Here is a 19169-nt window from a genome sequence, read left to right as displayed (position 1 = left end):
CAAGTATTTCTTATCTATGTTGTAGGATTATTTTCAAGGGATCGTTAGTGAGCTGGAGCACCAAGGCAAAATAATTGAAATACTATTTTATTTTAGGCAAACATGATCAAAAAGCATCTTAATAGCAGTCCAAGCTGTGTCTGAGTCATTTGGTGTTTCTCAGCTCGGTATATTTTGATGTCTGAGAGCAGAACCATAAATCTATTTTTGCAGTAGATCGACATTCCTGAATTCTTCATTTTAATGGCTTAGTACATCTTGTTGAAGAACAGTGAATCATGAATGAGTTGGAATGGGTGTCTGATAGCACTGAATGATCTGGGAGAAAAAACATGTGGCAGATAAATACACCTTCTATCTGTCCAGGGCATTTAGTTATTTTGTGTGTCTAATCTTTTCCTTCACAGGATACTTCCATTCCCTTATTGGTACAATGTTAACATAAATTGAAGATTATAAATTGGGCATGTGCTGGTCATATTTAGATATCAGTGTCAAGGAAATGAAAGCTTCTCTTAAAAATGTGTGGGCCTGGAGCTAGAAACAGCACAGGACAAAGCAGCTCTGTGCTGGTTGGTCAGTGCAGAATTGGAAGATGGTGGTATTGCATATTCCATACTGACGGTGTTCTGCAGTTTGTCTGCTCAGGCCTGACAACCAAATAATATCCCAACCAGAATCAAAGAGCTGATAGGACCCTTGAGAGGTAAGTCAGGCTGCCATCTAACCCACAGGAAAGTGTGGCTGTGCCTGTGTCATTCCTGGCAGACCCTCTCTAACCTGCTCTTCACACCCTGGAGTCAGTGATGGGGATCTGCAGGCTGCCTTGGCTGTCTGATACCAGTTTTTTTTAGCTCCCCTGTTAAAAGTCTTCCCTAATGACTAATCTGAATCTTGCTGTAATTTAAGCCTGATATTCCTTGTCCTCCCCATTGAGAAACAGCGAGAAATTCTGTTCCTCTTTACAGAAGAGGGAGACTGTTATAATTTTTATCCTTAATCTTCTCTTCTCAAAACAATCCTAAACCTTACAATCTTCCCATGTGTGTCATCTTTTCTACATGTCTGGTCCTTCCCATTCATTGCACTCTGCCAGTCTCCCTCCAGCCTTTCCTGAAGAGTGCCAGAAGTTGGACACCTGGTTCTGGCAAAAGCCTTTCCAATTTAGCAAAGAGATAACTGTGTTTCTTCCAGGTCTTATTTCCATATATATAGCTCAGTAAGGTGTTTGCATCTCACACCAGCACGACACTGACTCACATCCAGCTATTATCCAGCAGTCTTTTAATGGGCTGCTGCTACATGGACAGGTGTTCATTAGGAAAAGTCTCTGAACAAGTGAAGAAGGTAGGGGTCATGTGGAGACAGGGAACCACAGACACTGTGCTGTGATATGCAAGATGAGAAGCTTCTTCAAAGCTTCAAAGCTGAAGGGGCTTTGTGTCATTAATGCCAACTAGAGAACCTCCTTTCCTTTGTTCCCTGAATAAAACTGGGAATATGTTATTCTGCCTTGTAACACGAGGTGTTCCATTATATATCCAGGGGACATCTGTGAAGTATAGAGTTCTTTTGTGGAAGTATAGTTGCAACAATATATTTTAGAGGGCTGTATTAAATCAACTGTGTTGTTGACATTAGAAATCAAGGAGTAACTGAAATCTGAAGAAATGTCTGCAAGTTAAACTTAATCTGTTCTTCTGATTTACTTTTGTAAATTACTAATGTATAGATAAAGCTCAGTGTTGTCTCTCCTTGTCATCTGTGAAATGACTAATGCTATACCTGTTTTAGTTTTCTAAGGCTAAGCCAGTGATTAAGTGGTCGAAATTTCAGTTATAATAGCAGTGGACCGCAAGATACACATTCCACATGTAGCTGTTTAAATTTGATCAGACCTAAGCTGGTCAAATATGAACTCGGGCAAAATTCTTAGCAGTAGAACAGCAAAATAAACTTATTCAGGCTCTTTAAATAAATATTGATTTGCTTGTTCTTGGTCTTGCAGAGCTGAATCAATCATGAGCTTTCTTATGCCAGGCTGCTGTTTTCATCCATACACGCTTTTTATTATGCCAGCAAAAATACCTGGAAATAATGCTCAGATAACTGCTACGCATCCAGAAGACAAAATGTAGACAGAGCTGTAGCATGAATGCACTTGCCCTATTTTGATTTTATTCTCTAATCACTGTGGGACTGCTTATTTTGATAAAACAAATATCGTGAGGTAAATTTAAAAAAAAAAATAACACACAGGTAAGCTGAGTCAAACTTGGAGTTGAATCCACATGATCTGTCTGACCAGTGTATCAGCATACTCACTTAGATTTGGATTTGGCTCAGTTGTAGAGTCAAAGCATGGCCAAGGCTGGAAGGCACCTCTGGAGGTGTTCTGGTCCAACCCCTGCTCAGAGCAGGGTCTGCAAGAGCAGGTTACCCAGAGTTGTGTTCATTTGTATTTTAATATTTCCACTCTATACCTTCTCTAGGCAACTGTGTTGGGCCACCTTCACAGTAAGAAAGCTTTCTTTTTATATTTAAGTAGAATTTTGTCACTGGGCACTGCTAAGAAAAGCCTGGCCCTTCTCTGCTCACTCCTATCAGGTGTTTATACACATCGAAATCTCCCCAGAGCCTTCTCTTCTCCAGGCTGAGCAATCCCTAAGTTAGTACACAGGAAGCACACAGTCATTCCTGCTCCATTTGCCTCTTTTCCCCTAAAGCAGGCTCACAATGCCATCCCATCTCCTCTGACTCCCCCTAATACCTTGGATGGGCAAAGGATTGCAGTTTTTTTCCCTTGCAGTTGGAAGCAGGGAAGAGCCTGAAGTCCACAAGGGTCAAGAGGACCCGTTCAGCACCACACTCTGCCACAGAGCCTCAAACTCAAACGGCATCCTCCTTGTCAGTCTTTGCTGTGTGAAGGGAAGGACAGAGTCTTCTCTTATAGCTAAATATTGAGGTTGACAAAACTGTTCCTGGCTCTGTCAGGTAATCGGGAAGGTTGTGGATCTGAAGAGCTTTAGTGTGAAGATTTTTTTTTTCCCACAAAAACGAAGCTGTTTTAATGCTGCACGCTGCAGCTCAAAGGCTTCTTAATGCCTTGCAGCCCTGCAGCACTGAACATCTGTTAGTGAAAATGTCTGTAAGAGATAGACCATGCCCCACTACCAAAGGGAGATAAGAAATACCCTAAAAGTGCCTGTAGGAACTTTATCCCCTCACTGCCCATATTAATCAAACACCTCAGGCTGCTGTTTACCAGTGGAGGAAGAGAGTTCCCTGTCCCACAGGCTCTGTGAGGAGCCAAGGATGGATCAGGGCAAGGAGGCAAAACCTTCTTCTGAAAGGTAAGTTACAGGCCAGGGGTGATAAAACATTCTTCCTGGTGTCTGCAGGTGGCCAGGACACCCCTCAAGTGCCAGGGTTATGAGGGAGGTTCTTTTAAATTGTTATTTTTGTGGGATTTCTTTCAGATTTTGCAAGAAAGACATCAGAGGATTTCTGTGTCCTTCTGAGCCCTTGAGGTGAAGCTGCTTTACTCCAAGGGCATTGGAATATTAAGCACATAGAACAGGTAGGAAAGGCATCTGGCAAAGAGTTTTAAATACAAGTAGTTTGACTTAACAAGCTTGACTTGGAAAACACATTATATGATCCATAGGTCCAGGAATATCTGGCTGGGGCTCTTCTGTCTCAGTTTACACAGTTCCTCCCACGGGGCTGGAGAGAATAGTCATGTAAAATGACAAATCCAGCAAAGGGGAAGCATGGCTTTGAGTGCTCCCAGGGCACCAACAACACAGTGTAACATGAGGTAATAGTAATTCCTGTTAGTTAATGATGTGCAAAGTAATGGCCAAGTGCTGTGAATATTTATTACTAGTGGCAGTGGTATGATTTGTCTCGTGATTCCTACTACTCTTCTTCTTTGCTGTCTGAGGTTTGAACTCTCAGAGTAATCTGAACTGTGCCTTCTGACACAGCAGTCTCTTTTTCCTAAAGTCTGCTTGGTTTACACACAGTCATAACTGAGAATAAGTAGCACAAAGGGAAGATTGATAAAATTTTCCTGATTTTATTATAGTATCAAATGGCAATCTTTTAACCAGGAGAAAAGTACAGACAGAGATCCCATTACTTACCAAATAAGCCACATTTTAAGGAGCACAGTATTCCACACTTCCTCAAATTAATCCCGTGACTCTCACTCTGCCCTTGAAATGTGGCAGTACTGAATTATAAGAGACTGTCTGTATTTGAAATATGACTCAAATTGAATTTGGAGTTGTGGGCATATTTCCAAGCAGTGCTAATGGCCCTGTATGCCACTGGAAACTCTTTTGTTACTGTCTTTTGCATCAGAACTGTCTTGTCGATGTGCCTTGGAGTATCTGGGAGCCACATACAGAACATCAGGATTTTTACTACATCAGGCTGCTACCACAGTCTAAGGACAGGGTAAAATTTAGATGACTCAGAGGACTTGATCACCTTCATCTGGTTTTCCTGCATTATGTTGTCAGCATTATTCCTGTAGCTTAAGTTGATATTTCTATTCAGTAGCTTATTGGCATGGCACAAATTGCAGATCATCACACAAAGTAGAAGTGGCATGATGCCAGCATGGAGTTCTCTAGAATTCCCTTTGCTTGGAGGCTCTGCTGGTGCTACCTTAAAGTGACTAATTTATGCCTTTGTTAGCCTGTGAATGATGCTAACATTGTGGTGTTTACCTAATTTAACTAATTTCACAGGTAACCCCATTGTTCCTTGGCCATAAATATTTAAATATACCTCTGTGTGTCACATGTCTCAAATATATGCATAGTAGAACTGCATATAAAGCAGCATGACTTAGAAAAAAGAAGTCTTTCGAGACAAGCAGTGTTACTTGTTGTAAATAAGAGAATTATAAAATTAGTGGCTGATGAAAGAGCAGTAGCCAATACCTTGTTTACATTTGAATAGGTCTTTTTATGCAGTGTCAAAGATAATCTTCTTTGAAAACTTAATTCATGCTGGCTTGGGTGGGGACCTTGTGGATTTGGAATTGGCTGAAAGACCAAAAAGCAAAGCTAATCATAACTACTAATAAGGGACTGATGTAGCAACCAGCCTTATTTATTATCTTCATTAATGATCCAGAAGAGGCAGCTCTCTGGATAAGAATTGCTTTGGCTTTTAAACTGAGACAAGTGCCAAATACCATGCACAGGCAGAGGGAAAGTATGAAAACAGCTCAGGAGATTAAGAAATGAGCTAAAACAAAGTTTATTTTTAGCGGTGCAAGCACATGTATCTGGGGAGAAATATCTGTAATACTTATCCTGCATGTTAGGAAGAAACTGAGACTCAAGTAAGCTGGACATGACAGGGCCTGAGTTCCTCATATACCCAGTTCATGTGAGTGTTAGATTAGTCTGCACCTGTGCTGCATCACTGCTTGTACACTGGGTGTAGCATGAGAGCACATCAGTGTCCTGCACTTACTTTAATGTAAATTACCATTACATTCCTTTGCATTTATTCCCCATGGGAATGAGCAGCTAATATAAATGAGAAGGCATAACCAGTACCCGTAGAAATTAACACAGCATGGCATTTAGAAGGTCAGTGAAATTTTGGACTGCCTACACAGCTGTGCCATCCAACAGAGTCCAAGGCACCTAGTTTGTGCCCCGGAAGTCTGCTGGGCATCTTTTGATAGGTGTGCAAAACCTGAGAGTTGTGCATTGTGGGTCATGTAAGCCATGCCAAAATCCATAAGCCAACAGCTACACCACACCACTCACCATCCATGGAGCTCTGGTACAGATTTATAGTGCTCTCTTTTCTCCGTGGTGTTTATGCAACTCCTCCCAATCTTCCCACACGAGTGGCCTTCATCTCACCTGCCAAAACTCACCTCCAAAGGAGGCTGTAGAGCTGCAGCTGGGGAGTACGTCCCACCAATCTCATCTCTCCCAGTTTGCTGAAGGTGCTTTTCTCACAGACCCCCAAGCAGGGTCTGACCTGCTGTGGAGTAAAAGCAAACCAAGCATCCTATCTTTTCCCAGTGGCAAGGACAGAATGTCTTCACCTCCTGTCACCCTACAGTTTTCAAGATCAAATGGGCTCTAAGCAAATTGCAGTACAAGTGGGGGTCATAGTCTCTTCCTTTTTATGTGCAATAACCTTGAGATTTCATCACTAACCTGGCAACTCAAATTCACATCCCTTCTTTTTCTGACACACTACAAGAATTTAAGCTGATGCCTCTAAGCCGAGTGTGCTGATGGCTAGAGCAAGTCTCTCTTATTGCACCTCTGATTGAAATTACTTATATAAAATACTCCCTCTGATTGAAATTACTGATGTAAAATACTCAAATATTCTTCAGAGGAGGGCCTGGAGGGAAGTGCCCCAAACTCTAGGCTCCCAAGTCACTCTTGTTTCTTTGTCGCCCGTGGTGTCAGCATGGAAGGATACTGTTCCTACATGGCAGAGACACACTAACTGCAGAACAGGTTTAAATAACAGTTTTCAAACTGTTTTAGGTACAGTACATCATGGACATTGTCCAAACAGTTGGATGCTTCCCCTTGTTTGCAGTGAGGAGTACTGTAGTATACAAACAAATCTTTCTTCTTCAAGGTTTGTTTCCAATGCTCCATCTGGTTTAATATCTTGTACCAGTACTAGATGACTCAGAGTAGCTGCACAAATGTCTGTGGAAGCTAATTTTGAAATGTGTTTTCTGTAATGTGCCTAACCTGTGTTTTTTAAGGACTGACTTTATGCTCTGAAGCACAAGAGTTTATTTTTCATCCAGAATTGGTGGGCTGAGTTCTGGGAGTTGATTGTAAGATTTAGCCTTGCAACATCTGTCAAGAATAAATGTTCTTACATTGAAGTATTTGATGAGTTGAAAGGTGATAAATTATTTATTTAAGCAACACAGACTCTGAAGAATTCTTATTTAATTCAGTTGGAGTAGTGGAACACTTCCGGCTGTTAAGCCAAAATCATCCTAAAAATTCTCATCTTAAGGTTCAGTTGGTTTGTTAAAATTCCACAATGAGAGTGGACTCAGCTAAATTTTGCAGAAATAATTTCTCTGGCTTACTTGAGTCTTGGCTGTGCAGAAAGATATTTTGTCTTTAAACTTGCAGCTTTTTACAAGCTATCATTTTGTTCTTGACATTGGAAGATGAAATAACTTTGTATTCTTTAACTCATTAATTACCTCCTGTCCAGAAAATAAATGTTGCCATCCTTTTAGCTTCACTTAGGAGAATCTCTTAATTTTCTCTAAAATACCTGTTTCTACTTGATTTTTTTTTTTTTGTAGTTTTGTTTTGTTTTATTTTAATAATGAGAGAACAAACCTGGAGAATTATCAGAAGAAAGAACAAAACAATACTGCTAAAGTAGCTTTTAAATAATCATTTCAGCATTACTCTCATGCATCCTAACACTTTCTGTTTGCTTTCTACAGCGCTGTGATACACTGAGCAGAGATTTTCACTGAGCTGTTCACAGCACTATGCAAATTGTCACATATAGTTTAAGTTCTTCTCTTCCATGAACGTAGGATTTTGAGAAGGTCAAGGACTCCTCTAAGGTACTGAACTGTTAGAAATGTACATGTATTATACAGCCACAGTCAGGGCACTCTGTACATCCCGAGGTATCACGTTAAGATGAAAGCCCAAAATTTTATTGGTTTTAAATGGAGAAAAAAACCCATAGCTGAAAGCCTTGTGATTTGGAGCCTCTAATGCTGGTAACAGCCCTGTTCTCTTTTTGAACCTTAATTAGAAACAAATGAAGAAAAGAATACTATTTTACTTTTCTGTAGCTTATCTCTGCAAGTTTTAACAATAAGAAGCTATCAAGTCTTTCATGGATAGCTTTCCAAAAGCTACTTTCTGTAGCCCCTCCTCCCCCATCAATTTTTTTGGTTCTGACACTTCTGCAGTGAGGCTTTGAGGAGTCATGTCTGTTTTCTTATTTACTTTGGTAAGCCTGTGAATGACGCACGTTCACTTGTGCCGAGGGAGGAGGTCTGAACACTCAAAAAACAAGCCTAAAGGCGTTTGAAGTAGACTGGGAATTGTTGCATGAGGAACATAAAAGGACTGGATGATGATGGCAGATAAGGAATGTAGTATATCTTTAACGTAAAGAGGAAAAAAATATAAGGCTGCTCAATAATGTATAGAATGAAGTCTCTGTCTTCTGGATTTCAAATGGCCCTGGCATATTTTGTGAGTTGCTGCCTGTCAGCAATGGCTAAATAAAACACCAAGGATGCCAAAAAAAAGGAGGAAGAAATAAATTTATGATACCCAGCAACACACTTCATATGTAAAATTAAATGGATGTACAATTGTTTACATTGTAATATTTGATTAGCTGAAAAGTGATAAAATGTTTTTGACAGGTGTGCTCCAGGCCAAATCCTGTAGTCCTGACAGAAAAAATTCCCCCTGGAAAACAGTTCACAGCTGCATCTGTGAACCATGACCTACTATAACTGCTTGAAAGGCAAATGAATTCCTGTTAAACTGAATATTGAGCAAGATCAGACACAATTTGATCCACTACAGTTTGCTGGTGGGTATATAAACTGCAACCTTTAATTTTACTGCTATTTTAGTTCTTCAAATTTCTTCATTTTATTTTAATTCTTCAAACAGTGTATTTGCAGGAGCAAAGAAGATTCACAGCAAGAGTGTAAAGCTCTGCCTCAACACAAACTATAGACCAATATTTGGAATTCTCTCCTCAGGAGAGTGGTGCCTCATACCTCAACTGAAATTTTTAATCCCTTTCATTTAGATATAGAAGACAATGTATTGCCTGGCTCATCACAGGAGACAGTCTTTATGAGAATATTTGTTGACATGAAGCACAATTCTTTCAGAGTGCCAGGGAGAATTGCTTATAAATGCAGCTTTATTCAATAGAGGCATAGAATGTGCACATCCTTGGAAAAAAGTGATTAAAACCCCCAAATACTTCCATTGTGTGTAAGTCATGCACTCCACATTGGTTTGGAGCAATGAACGACAATGCATGTGCTGGTCAGTTCCCTCCAAGCTGACTAAACTGAGAGCAGGATCAGTCCTTGAACAGTTAGATACTCGCTCAGCTGTATCTGTTAGGTTTCTCTACTCAGCTTCTGCAAACAAGGTCAGCATTTTACTCTGTCAAGTAAGCCATATTTCTGTGTTCTCAGCCTTTAAAGGCCTCATCAGACACAGTTGTTATCAGTTTCAACAGACTACGAGCCAGCCCCATGGTGTTACTGGGAAGATGTGGAATAACAAGAATTTACAAGAATAATTACATGGCACAGAAACCGTAACCAAGTGGTAAAACTTACAGCACTTCTTATATAATACTTACCAGGAGTAACAACCGTCTCTCCCCTCCCTTCCCCATTCAGGTCAATGACCCATTCAGGTCAATGAGGATTTTGATATTAAAAGCCATATTAATCATCTAATAGCTGAAATGACTTTGACAAATTGAAAAGAAAAAACTGCATGAAACTAAAAAGGCTCTTTTCCATCACTCTGAGTGATTAAGATGATGGTGTTACTTAAGATGAATTGAATGATGAGCATCCTTGGAGATATTCTCAAGGAACCAGCAATCAATCTTTCTCTGTCCCCATCCTGTACTTCTTATTTATTGTATTACATAGTTGCTTTCAGTGTAATCTCTTAGTTTTATTTTTCTTTTCTTGGCAATCTCAGATGAACAACATGAACACTGTTGCTAAAACAAGAGAAGCTTTAATGTTATATACAACTGCAGCATGAGAATGGCACTTGCAATAAAACAGAAAATAGAGGAAAGGTGATGTGATCATAGAGGTTCTGTGCAGTAATTTGGTCAGGGAGATACTCAGTGAAGGGGGCACTAGAAAAACTTTTAATTGTCCAAATATGCTGTATATAAACCACTAAGTTGTCTTCTCCAGCCCAGTACCACACTGAATTTGGGTGTAGACCATTCTCTTCAGACACAGCCTGCTAACACAGCCTATAGGGCACAGGAGCTCTTTCACCTCTCTCTCTTCCTCTCTCTTTACCCCCTTTCCTTCTCTCCCAAGGCCAGTTAGGCCACTCTGTCTCTGTTTTGTGCCACCTTTTGCCATGTAACATCCAGCTGGCTGTTCCCAACTCAGACAAGAAATACCAGCCAGCCACCAAGGACGTAATCACCACCAGGAGACATCACTACAGCAGTAAAGTTTTGTTAATTGTGAAGTGATACACAGTGTTCTTGTCCCTTTGTCTTTCTTAACCAAACATCAGTTTAAAGGAACTTCATGGGTATTATCATTCTCATAGATAACAAGATACAGTTTCTCAGAGCTTAAATTTTGGAGATGTGTCAGAGATGTCCTTGTTTCCTCTTACCACTTGCAACAGTGCTTTCAAGTACCTGATTTCACTCCTGCATTGAGTGGCACCTTCAAAGTTAACTGTGTCTTCACAAGCTTGGCAGCTGTACAAGTCATAATCTTAAGAAGTTCTAGCATGAACATTTCTCGTTGCACATTTGTACTCCTCAGAAGTAAATGCATTACATTTTATTCGATCAGTGCCCTGTCTGATGCTGAGTGCTCTCTTTTACAGATGAAGCAAAAGAATGAAGGAATGGAAATGTCCAGTTCTTTCTGGAAACCTCCAGGACATCTTAAAATATGGCTTACCAGCTTATTTTGGTTTCTAGATACAGTTGCCATTTTCGTTTGTAGAACTCTAATCCTAGGTTAGCTTCCCTTTGAACAATGTTAGCCTTTACTTACTGACCTGAGATCAAGTTCTGCCCATCTTATGCTGACCTGTGTACAGACACTAATAAATTCATTTTCCCAAGAAGCAGCCTGCCTAAGTTTCTAGCAGCAAACAATGGTGTCCAATTAAACTAGACTTGCATCATGTTTTATGGCACTGCCATGGTTCCTGCAGTGTTTGGGGACAGTCATTCATGGTTACAATGTTTTTATCTTTTGTAAAGGCTGTATAATGAATCCCATTTCCTGTTGTTCTGGAGCTGGGAGAATGGATAATACTTCTTGTGCTTCTGCATATGTTGCATACATCAACCAGTTCAAGCACCAGGACAGCTTTGCTACAAGAAATGTCTGTCGAACAGATGAAGGTGTGGATTCACTTCCAATAAACCAGCAGACCTGCTGTTATAGGGAAGTAAGATGATCCAATATACACAGGCAGAGCAGATGTTCCTTGCTTAGTAGTGTAAAAAATGGGATGGGATCCTGGGGCAGCACAGCTACAGCACACTGGGCTGCCTATTACCCAAACAAGAGTGCAAGATGCCCAGCTTGGAAGATGTTTATCATCATAATGCAGAATTGTCAGGGACAGGTTTCTAGAGTGCAGAAGGATAGATCTCTCCTCAGGAACTGACAGCTCCTCACTGCAGTTTTGGCATCAGTTATTGCAGGACTCGTGTACTGATGTACATTCTGACTGGGACTAAGCAGAGTCAGAGGTTTTCCCACTGATGGCTTCTACATGAATAATCTTCCTCCTACCTGTGAGGGGAGAATAGATGGAAGGAAAGCAGTACCCCTGCGGCACTAATCTCCCACTTATTTGCAGCTCTCATAAGCTGCTCCAGAGTCTGGTGGAGGAGTGGTTGACACATGGGAGCTCCAAGCAAGGATTTGGATCACAGAAAGGTGATCACTGATCACCCAGTTCCCAGGGTCTTTGTCCCTACAATTGCTCAGCCATGCACTGGGAGGATGGTGAAGAAGAATAATAATAAAGAAAAAAAAAATTTTATGTGCCTGTTGAAAAACATTAGGGTAGAATTCTGTGATGTAAGAAGAAGCCTCTCCAAGCAGTGCCGGGCTTGTTTCTCAATTAATTTGCAAATCTTTTTGCTGTTTTTAAACATGCTTTTCAATTCATGCTCTTGAATTTGGGTGCAATTCTAGGGAGAGATGCTTGAAATTAAATTGTTGGCTCTCTGTGGTAAGTCTAACCCTCTACTAGGCAGCAGAGAACACGCAGCAGAGAACACGCAGCTGGGGTGCAGACAGCTGCCATTTGAAAGCCTCAACACAGGAGTGCGTCCCAGGGTACCTCACTTCTTCTTCTGTGATAGGACTTGTCCTCCTGAGAAATTCCCTGCTGTCTTTGCTCTTGACCAGACACCTTTGGCTGGACAGGACCTAAGCTCTTAATATGCAGCCTGATACCTCCTCAGTCATGGTGGTTATCAGAACTGCTCTGAAATCCCTCCTGCTTCAATTCTCCAGCAGCAGAGAGCGGGGTGGTTGTGATTCCCTACTTTATGATAATGATGGGGATTTCTTGTTTCCTTCCCAAGACCTAGGAGAACCACTGCATTAGAACTGCATATCCAGCCAGACCCTGGTGCATTAGAGTGAAAGATTTTGGGGCCTGAACATAACCAGGAGAAATGTTTTCCCTCTCTCTTCATTGACCCAGGATAGGGGGAGCTTGAAGAAAGGTTGAGTCTTTTTGTGCATCCTCCCACTCCACACACCCTCTCTCTCCCTTGCCCCTGTCTCTGCTGGGCATTGTGATTTGTCCTAAGATACAAACACCAAGTGAGAATTGTCCTAAGGTAAGGATACTAGGTGGGAATTGCAGGAGGAACTGTCCGGATGCTCACATAATGAATACATTCCAGAGATGTGGGAGCTGTGATGATGGTGCTTGGCTTTGGTCCTGCAAAACAGCATAAAATGCTGCTGGAGGTTGGACCAACTGGGCACTCCTGCAATTCCCACCTGCAATTCCCACCTGGTGTTCTTATAGTAGGACAAATCAAAATGCCCATCAGAGGCAATCACAAGAGGGAGTGTATGTGTATGTGTGGGGAGATGCACCAAAGACCTGACTATTGTTGCTGTCACAAAAGGCCAATTTGCTGGTTTTGCTTTGAAACTCTCCAGTCGAAGATGACACACACAGGGATTAGAGATGCCCAGTCCACTGGACCAACTGGGTAGCAGCACCAGCTGTTCTCAAACAGCCTCCTGTCTACAGTAACAGTTCTGCTCCATCCTTTTCCACAACACTTCACATTCCCCTTCTGAAGGAGAAGTTTAACAGCAGAATTTTATGGGTTTAATGAGACCTGTGGAAATTTTTTACACTGTTAGCATTAACAGAAGTTCTGCATTGTCTTCTTTACCAGTAATCTGATTCATCAGGAATAAAAGCAGCCCTGAGTTTCTGATTGGACTCATGATTAGTGACCCACAAAACAAGACAGCCATAACTGACATTGCTGTTTTCATGCTGCTGAGGCAAAGGGCAAGCCTCAACCCTCCCCAAATTTACATGTTAAAAACAAGCAATACCAATGGCATCTAGAGGGAAGCCTGATTTACTCAAGATTGCAGTCAAGTAGCATTCTCCAGTGAGCTGGCAGAATAATACTAGTAGTTGTCCTGAGTCTACACACAGTCATGTAGTTTTGTTAATATGAGAAAAAAAACTGGCCATGACATTGCATGGAAAGATCCCTGAGCAATCCCAGCCCCTCTCTTTGGCAGAAAAAGATGAAGCTTAAGGAGTGAACTTAAACATCACACAGTGCAGTAAGTTATCACTAAATTACCAAGTTGGCTCCGTCACCCTTCTGCTTGAGTCAGCTGTCCTGCTGAACACAAACATGTATATCTTTTTTTTTTCCAGAATTTTTGATTCTTATAACTAATTCACAAGCTCCCTCTGCTGGGCTACCAGCATAGGAGACTGATGGCAAAACTCCTGTTATTTGCAGACTGACCCATTTTCTTCAGGTTATTTTGACACTTTGTACAGCATCAGAAAAAGTATCTGATCAAATTCATCTAAATGGCTTTTTGGAAGTGTGACAGAGAGGTTTGATGTGTTAGGTGCATATTAAAGTGTTTTTACATGCATAGAGGAAGGTTTTTTCCACAATAATGTAAGTGTAGCTGTTACCTCCTAAAAGTATATGTGCATCTATCAAAATGATACTTGGCTTCAGTAATGCTTTCAGTTACATACAGGAAAGAGCTCTAAGAAAATAAATACAGCTCTTTTAAGAGAATTAAAAGCTTACAGTCATCAAGTATACTCAGTACATTGTGCAGTTCTATGTAGCAGTGGTTTTCAAAAGGCAAAGCAGGAGCCAAGGGGCTTGTACAGCGAATGATGAACTGCTGAAAATGTTACAGTAATTACAAGCAAAGAAGAGCTAGTCCTTTTTTTTACTTCCTAATTCTCAAGGTCAAGATTTGTGTCTACAATCAAAACACATATTTAGAGCTGGGCATTGTCATAACTGATACATTGCAAAATCTCTCCTAGTAGATTAAAAGGAGTTGTGAAATCATTCTCTTCCAACTAAACAATCTCAGGTTGAGAAAGACTTCTAACAACAAAAAAGAATGGATGGTGTTCTGTGATTGCTGTAGACATAGCACTTCCTTGCTGGCTTTTAACAGGGATTTACTGAATGAAGTATCTGCCTCAAATAATTCACAAAACTGTGGAATGCCTTAATGGGAAAAGGCATATTGCCTGCAGTGGCACAAGAGAAAAATGGAGAGACTTTAAAAACAATCACAGTGGCTTTTCTACTGTAGGTCGGGCTCCTGGGCACAGACAGTAGTACAAATACTAAGTATTACAGTGCTTCCTAATTGTTGTGCTTAAAGTAAAAGGTATATGGGAATGTAGCTGTCACCTGTGTGAGCAAACCAGTTATTTGCAACACACAGAATCAGTGGGCAATGATATGAAACAGAAAATAAAGGACTCCACCAACCTACTGATACAGAAATTGCAGGGGAAACGTGGAATGCCTGTATTCCAAACTTCAATCTACTGAGGAGAATAAAATGAACATTTCTGACATCAATTGAGACAAAATCATCAGTTTTGACTAAAGTGGACAGGCCATCTATACTTAACCTGGAAAAGGAACATGTATAATTTATATGTGTTTGTTAAATAGCTGAAAGCTTAAGAAGGCAGGTGTGACAGGAGAAGGGGGAATGGCCTTAAACTAAAAGAAGACAGCTTTAGACTGGCTATTAGGAAGAAGTTCTTTACTGTAAGGTACTGAAACAGGTCGTGGTGGAGAAGTTCACATCCCTGGAAGTGTTCAAGATCAGGCTGGATGGGGCTTTGACCAGCCTGGTCTAGTGGAAGGTGTCCCTGCCCATGGCGGGCAGTTGGAACTAGATGGTCTTTACGGTGCCTTCCATCCCAAACTGCTCTGTAATTCTATGATAGGACAGGTTGTGATATCTTTAAAAGTAAAAAAATACTTGGCTGAAGTTTTAAAGCACCAGCAGTATATCTCTCAGTGTCAGTAGTCTTTTGGCTAAGTACTGACAGGATGAAGAATAATTTTACCTATGCTTATGCTAAATGACATTCAAGAAGTTTCTCAAAAGATGTAGCTATCTCAAGCCTGACTTTTTTTCTAGGTAGCATATTCTCATATTGGCTTTATTGTTCATCAAAGCATCTGACAGCTCCAGAGGACGTGATATCAATATGCAATTTATATTCTCAAAGCCTTGAGGATGATCAGTCTATTTCTTTTCTGTTCCTAATTAAACATGTTGCTTCAGTAATTCCCAGGGGCAAGGAGGCATTGTGACTACACTGAAATGAAAATGAACTCTGTAGAACCACAGCTACATCATCGGTGGTTATGATTAATAATCACAGTATTCTGTGATTGTTGTTTTGGTCGTAAGATTTAGCAGTTTTATTAAAGATCCTGTAAGGGAGCATACAGAGACAAGTCACAATTTTCTTTTCTTGGTAAGGTGAAAGAAATCTGAGAAGGTTTTAAGGCAGAATTGGTTGAAGTAAAATATAGCAAGTCAAGGGAGATCTTAAATGTGATTTCTGATTATTCAGACTTTGCCAGGCCATTAATAATTATGGTTAACTGAGGGTTTCTGTTCCAGCCAACCATTTCCTAGAATAAGGAGCAAATACAAATCCTTCTTATTTAAGTGTTTTGGGAAACAGGCAGCAGCCCTGCAATGATTGTGGATTGAGGCTCTTGTTAAGAGATAATTTTGTAATTAGCAAAAAAATAAGGTTGTTTTCCAGATACACACGTAATTTTCTTTGCCATTTTCTTTGGTAATGTAGAAGTGGATCAGGTGGGTTGATTTCTATCATCCATTCTAATCATGATTCTAAATATCATTTTTCATCTGGCTTTGCATGTGGGCTGCTTTTGCATTCTGAAAAAGAGGTGATATTCATTAGCATATTTCATTATGCCAGATAAAAGGATATACTGTGTATACACTTAAGTATTCATACTGCTTAAGTGCTTGACTTTTTACACTTGCTTTATATTAAAAAACGGTGAACTGATCCTTCTTTATGCAGCATTGTGGAAGGCTGGATTTGGGTAGAAGTTTATATGCATTTAAAATACACAACCAGCATTTTAAAATAGACATTAATTTCATTTAAAAATTAAATGTGGGGAACATAAAAATAAGCTTAGCAAAACATGGTCTGTGTTGAAAGCTAGTTGTTAATATTAAGTAAAGGGATTACTACACAGGGAAAATGAACTAAGATTTTTCTAACCAGTGTGCCTTTGCCTTCCAGGATTACCATTAGTAGACTTTATCCTTCACATTTATTTCTAAGGGGTTACTTTACTAATGGTTTTGCAAGGAAGGTATGGAGTCTGGAGGAATAGGTCCCAAACTGGCAGATATTAAAATTAAAGCTCTGGAGAGAATTCACTGTGTCTCCCTATTCCTCTGCTCTCCTCATTTGCTTAGGATTTAAACCATTTCTTTAAATTCTGTGAAGCTAAAATGATTCTTTTAAAAATGACTGAAAATGAGTGAAGTCTCCAGATGTTAATGGCTTATTTACTTTTACTGCAGGAACATTAAAGAACACTAATGAAGATCAGAAGTAGGTTGTTCTCCAGGGTATAAATACCATAGTCATTTGGAGCAGCTGTAATAAAATCCCTTGTTATGAGGAGCAAGGTGAGACAGACAAATAAAATTTTTCAGCCATTACTTTTCAGACAAGTTTTAGGTGACATTAATTTTCTGTAGCATCTTTTATGTGCCAAACGAGAGAACATAGTTTATAACTTATGTTGCCTCTATACTTAATGCTATCAGTATTTTTTAAACTTTTTAACTGAAGAAGTAATTGTAAATCCTATGATAATACAAATTATAGCAAACCCAAATGAGTTCAGAAACATTTCAAAGACATCACCTTGATATTCCACTTAGTTTTAGGACTACCATTTATCTTGTCAAGACTATTTGTGCAGCCTTTTTCTTTTTTTTTTCCTGTCTCACTTTGCCTTTTTTCTTTCTCAGTTCTCTTTTCGTAATTTGAAATATATTTCTTTAAAGTACTGCTGCCATACAGGCTTTCCCCTAAAGCCAAAACGCTGCTTCAATTAAGGTGTTGGTTAGTAATGTGCAGGTGGGGCTGGCACAGAGGAGATTGCCGAAGATTGCAGTGAATTGCTTATAAATAGTTGTAGTTAAAACCTGTAAAACTGATCCTTCACTGAATGCTTTAGGTCAGTAACTTGGAAAAGTTCATGTCTGGTGAAATATATGATTTATCAGTCTTACTTTTGACACCACTAAGAGTAAGGCATTAGTCATTTCTTAGGACTGCAATAAAGGCAGCGTTGCCCTGTTCATGATGATAAAGTCCCATAAGCATAGCTAACCTCTCTTCATAGAAACCTGTCCTGCACTTCATTTTTCACAGCATCTTCTTCAGGTAAGCCTGATTTCTTTTCTAAGATGTTTCCAAACCCACACACATAATAGTGATTTTCAATAAAATCTGGTACCCTCCTCTTTGCTTCCTCTTTTTTTATCTTGTCTGTAGAAAAATCTGTCTAGCCTGGTGTGTCCTAATAAAGCCTGTAGCACTTTAGTCTTTCCCTTTGTCTTATCCTAGCTTCCCTTCCTCCAGTCTGGGGGCTGCTGTTCTGCAGCTTGCCTGCTGCTTGCTGTCAGGTCCTAGACGCTGGATCTTTAGGAAGGAAAAGCTCTTAGTGGGCCTTTTTTCACCTCATCTGTGCAGCTAAATGTTTGGCATTCCCTTCCTGAGACGGGATGAAACTCTGTTTTTGAGAATCATTATGTAAATTGACTATGTTATGTAAGGAACTTTTAATAATGATGTAATTACAGCATGCTCATAAGATTAAAGGCAGTACTTTGTCTTGTGCACCAGCAAAAAAGCAGAGTCCTGAAAAATGTCTTAAAAAATTAAATTATTATAATAGACTCGATGTTTGTTTGATGTTTCTGTTTAGGTGCTGACCCCAGCACAAATAAAATCAATTTGCCTGGCCATACTTGAATCAGGAAAACAGTATGCAGTGAAGAAGAGGAAACCATTCCCACTCATGTATTCCTACTACGGAACAGAGTATCTTGGTGAGTAAAACACACCAACGGCTTTGACAGTGATGCTGTGTGTAGATGCTGAGCTAGCAGGCACTTCAGAAATAAAATACATAAAACCTACAGTGTGGGATTTCTCCTGACCCAGTTGGGACCATCCAACCTCCTAAAACTGCTAAGGGGGATGAGGAGCTGGAGGGAAGGACTGATGCTGCAGAGCACTGGGGAACACAAGAGGTGCCTGTGCTGCACCAGGGGAGCAGCAGGGAGCAGCTTCATTCCCTCTTCTCCTTCCTGCCCTGGTAAAGCTGCCTTGCTAGACAGAGGCAGCGAGAGGTGCCCATGTCTGTGTGGAGCAGGTTACCCGAGGGAACAGTCAGGGATGTTTTTGTAAGCTGCTGTTGCCATGCAGGGACTTGCTGAGCAAGTGCAACTCAGACATGTGGTCAGGTCCTACCCATTGAGAGCAGCTTTAGCTGTAGCTCATCTGAAGCAGTGGGGAAAGGCCATTGAGCAGCTCCCTGGCAAGGTCCTTGAGGTACAATATGCAGAAAGTGTGGGATTGATTTGCATATATTAGCGAGTTCTCTGGCAGGCGACCAGCAGGAGAAGTCACTGAGTTGTGTGTGCCACAGAGCCTGGCAGGTACAGACAGTTCTTGCACTGAAATTTACGTTTTAGCTGACTGATACTGTCAATCAGGAACTGAGAATACTCATTTATGGCCCAGTTCCAGTTT

General features: G+C 40.4%; 1 protein-coding gene across 2 annotated transcripts in view; it reads left to right on the top strand.

Annotated features, from left to right (window-relative positions):
• LOC108495357 (lanC-like protein 3) overlaps positions 1 to 19169 on the top strand; it is a 59447-nt gene that overhangs the window by 8087 nt on the left and 32191 nt on the right. For both annotated transcript variants that reach the window (XM_017810983.1, XM_017810982.1), the window contains exon 2: positions 18340 to 18463. In XM_017810983.1, coding sequence (XP_017666472.1) covers positions 18340 to 18463 — 124 coding nt within the window. The remainder of the gene's footprint in view (positions 1 to 18339; positions 18464 to 19169) is intronic.

Source organism: Lepidothrix coronata, unplaced genomic scaffold, assembly GCF_001604755.1.
Source record: "Lepidothrix coronata isolate B3197 unplaced genomic scaffold, Lepidothrix_coronata-1.0 Scaffold30, whole genome shotgun sequence".
NCBI classification, from domain to species: domain Eukaryota; kingdom Metazoa; phylum Chordata; class Aves; order Passeriformes; family Pipridae; genus Lepidothrix; species Lepidothrix coronata.
This window is presented reverse-complemented; position numbering and strand designations above follow the sequence as displayed.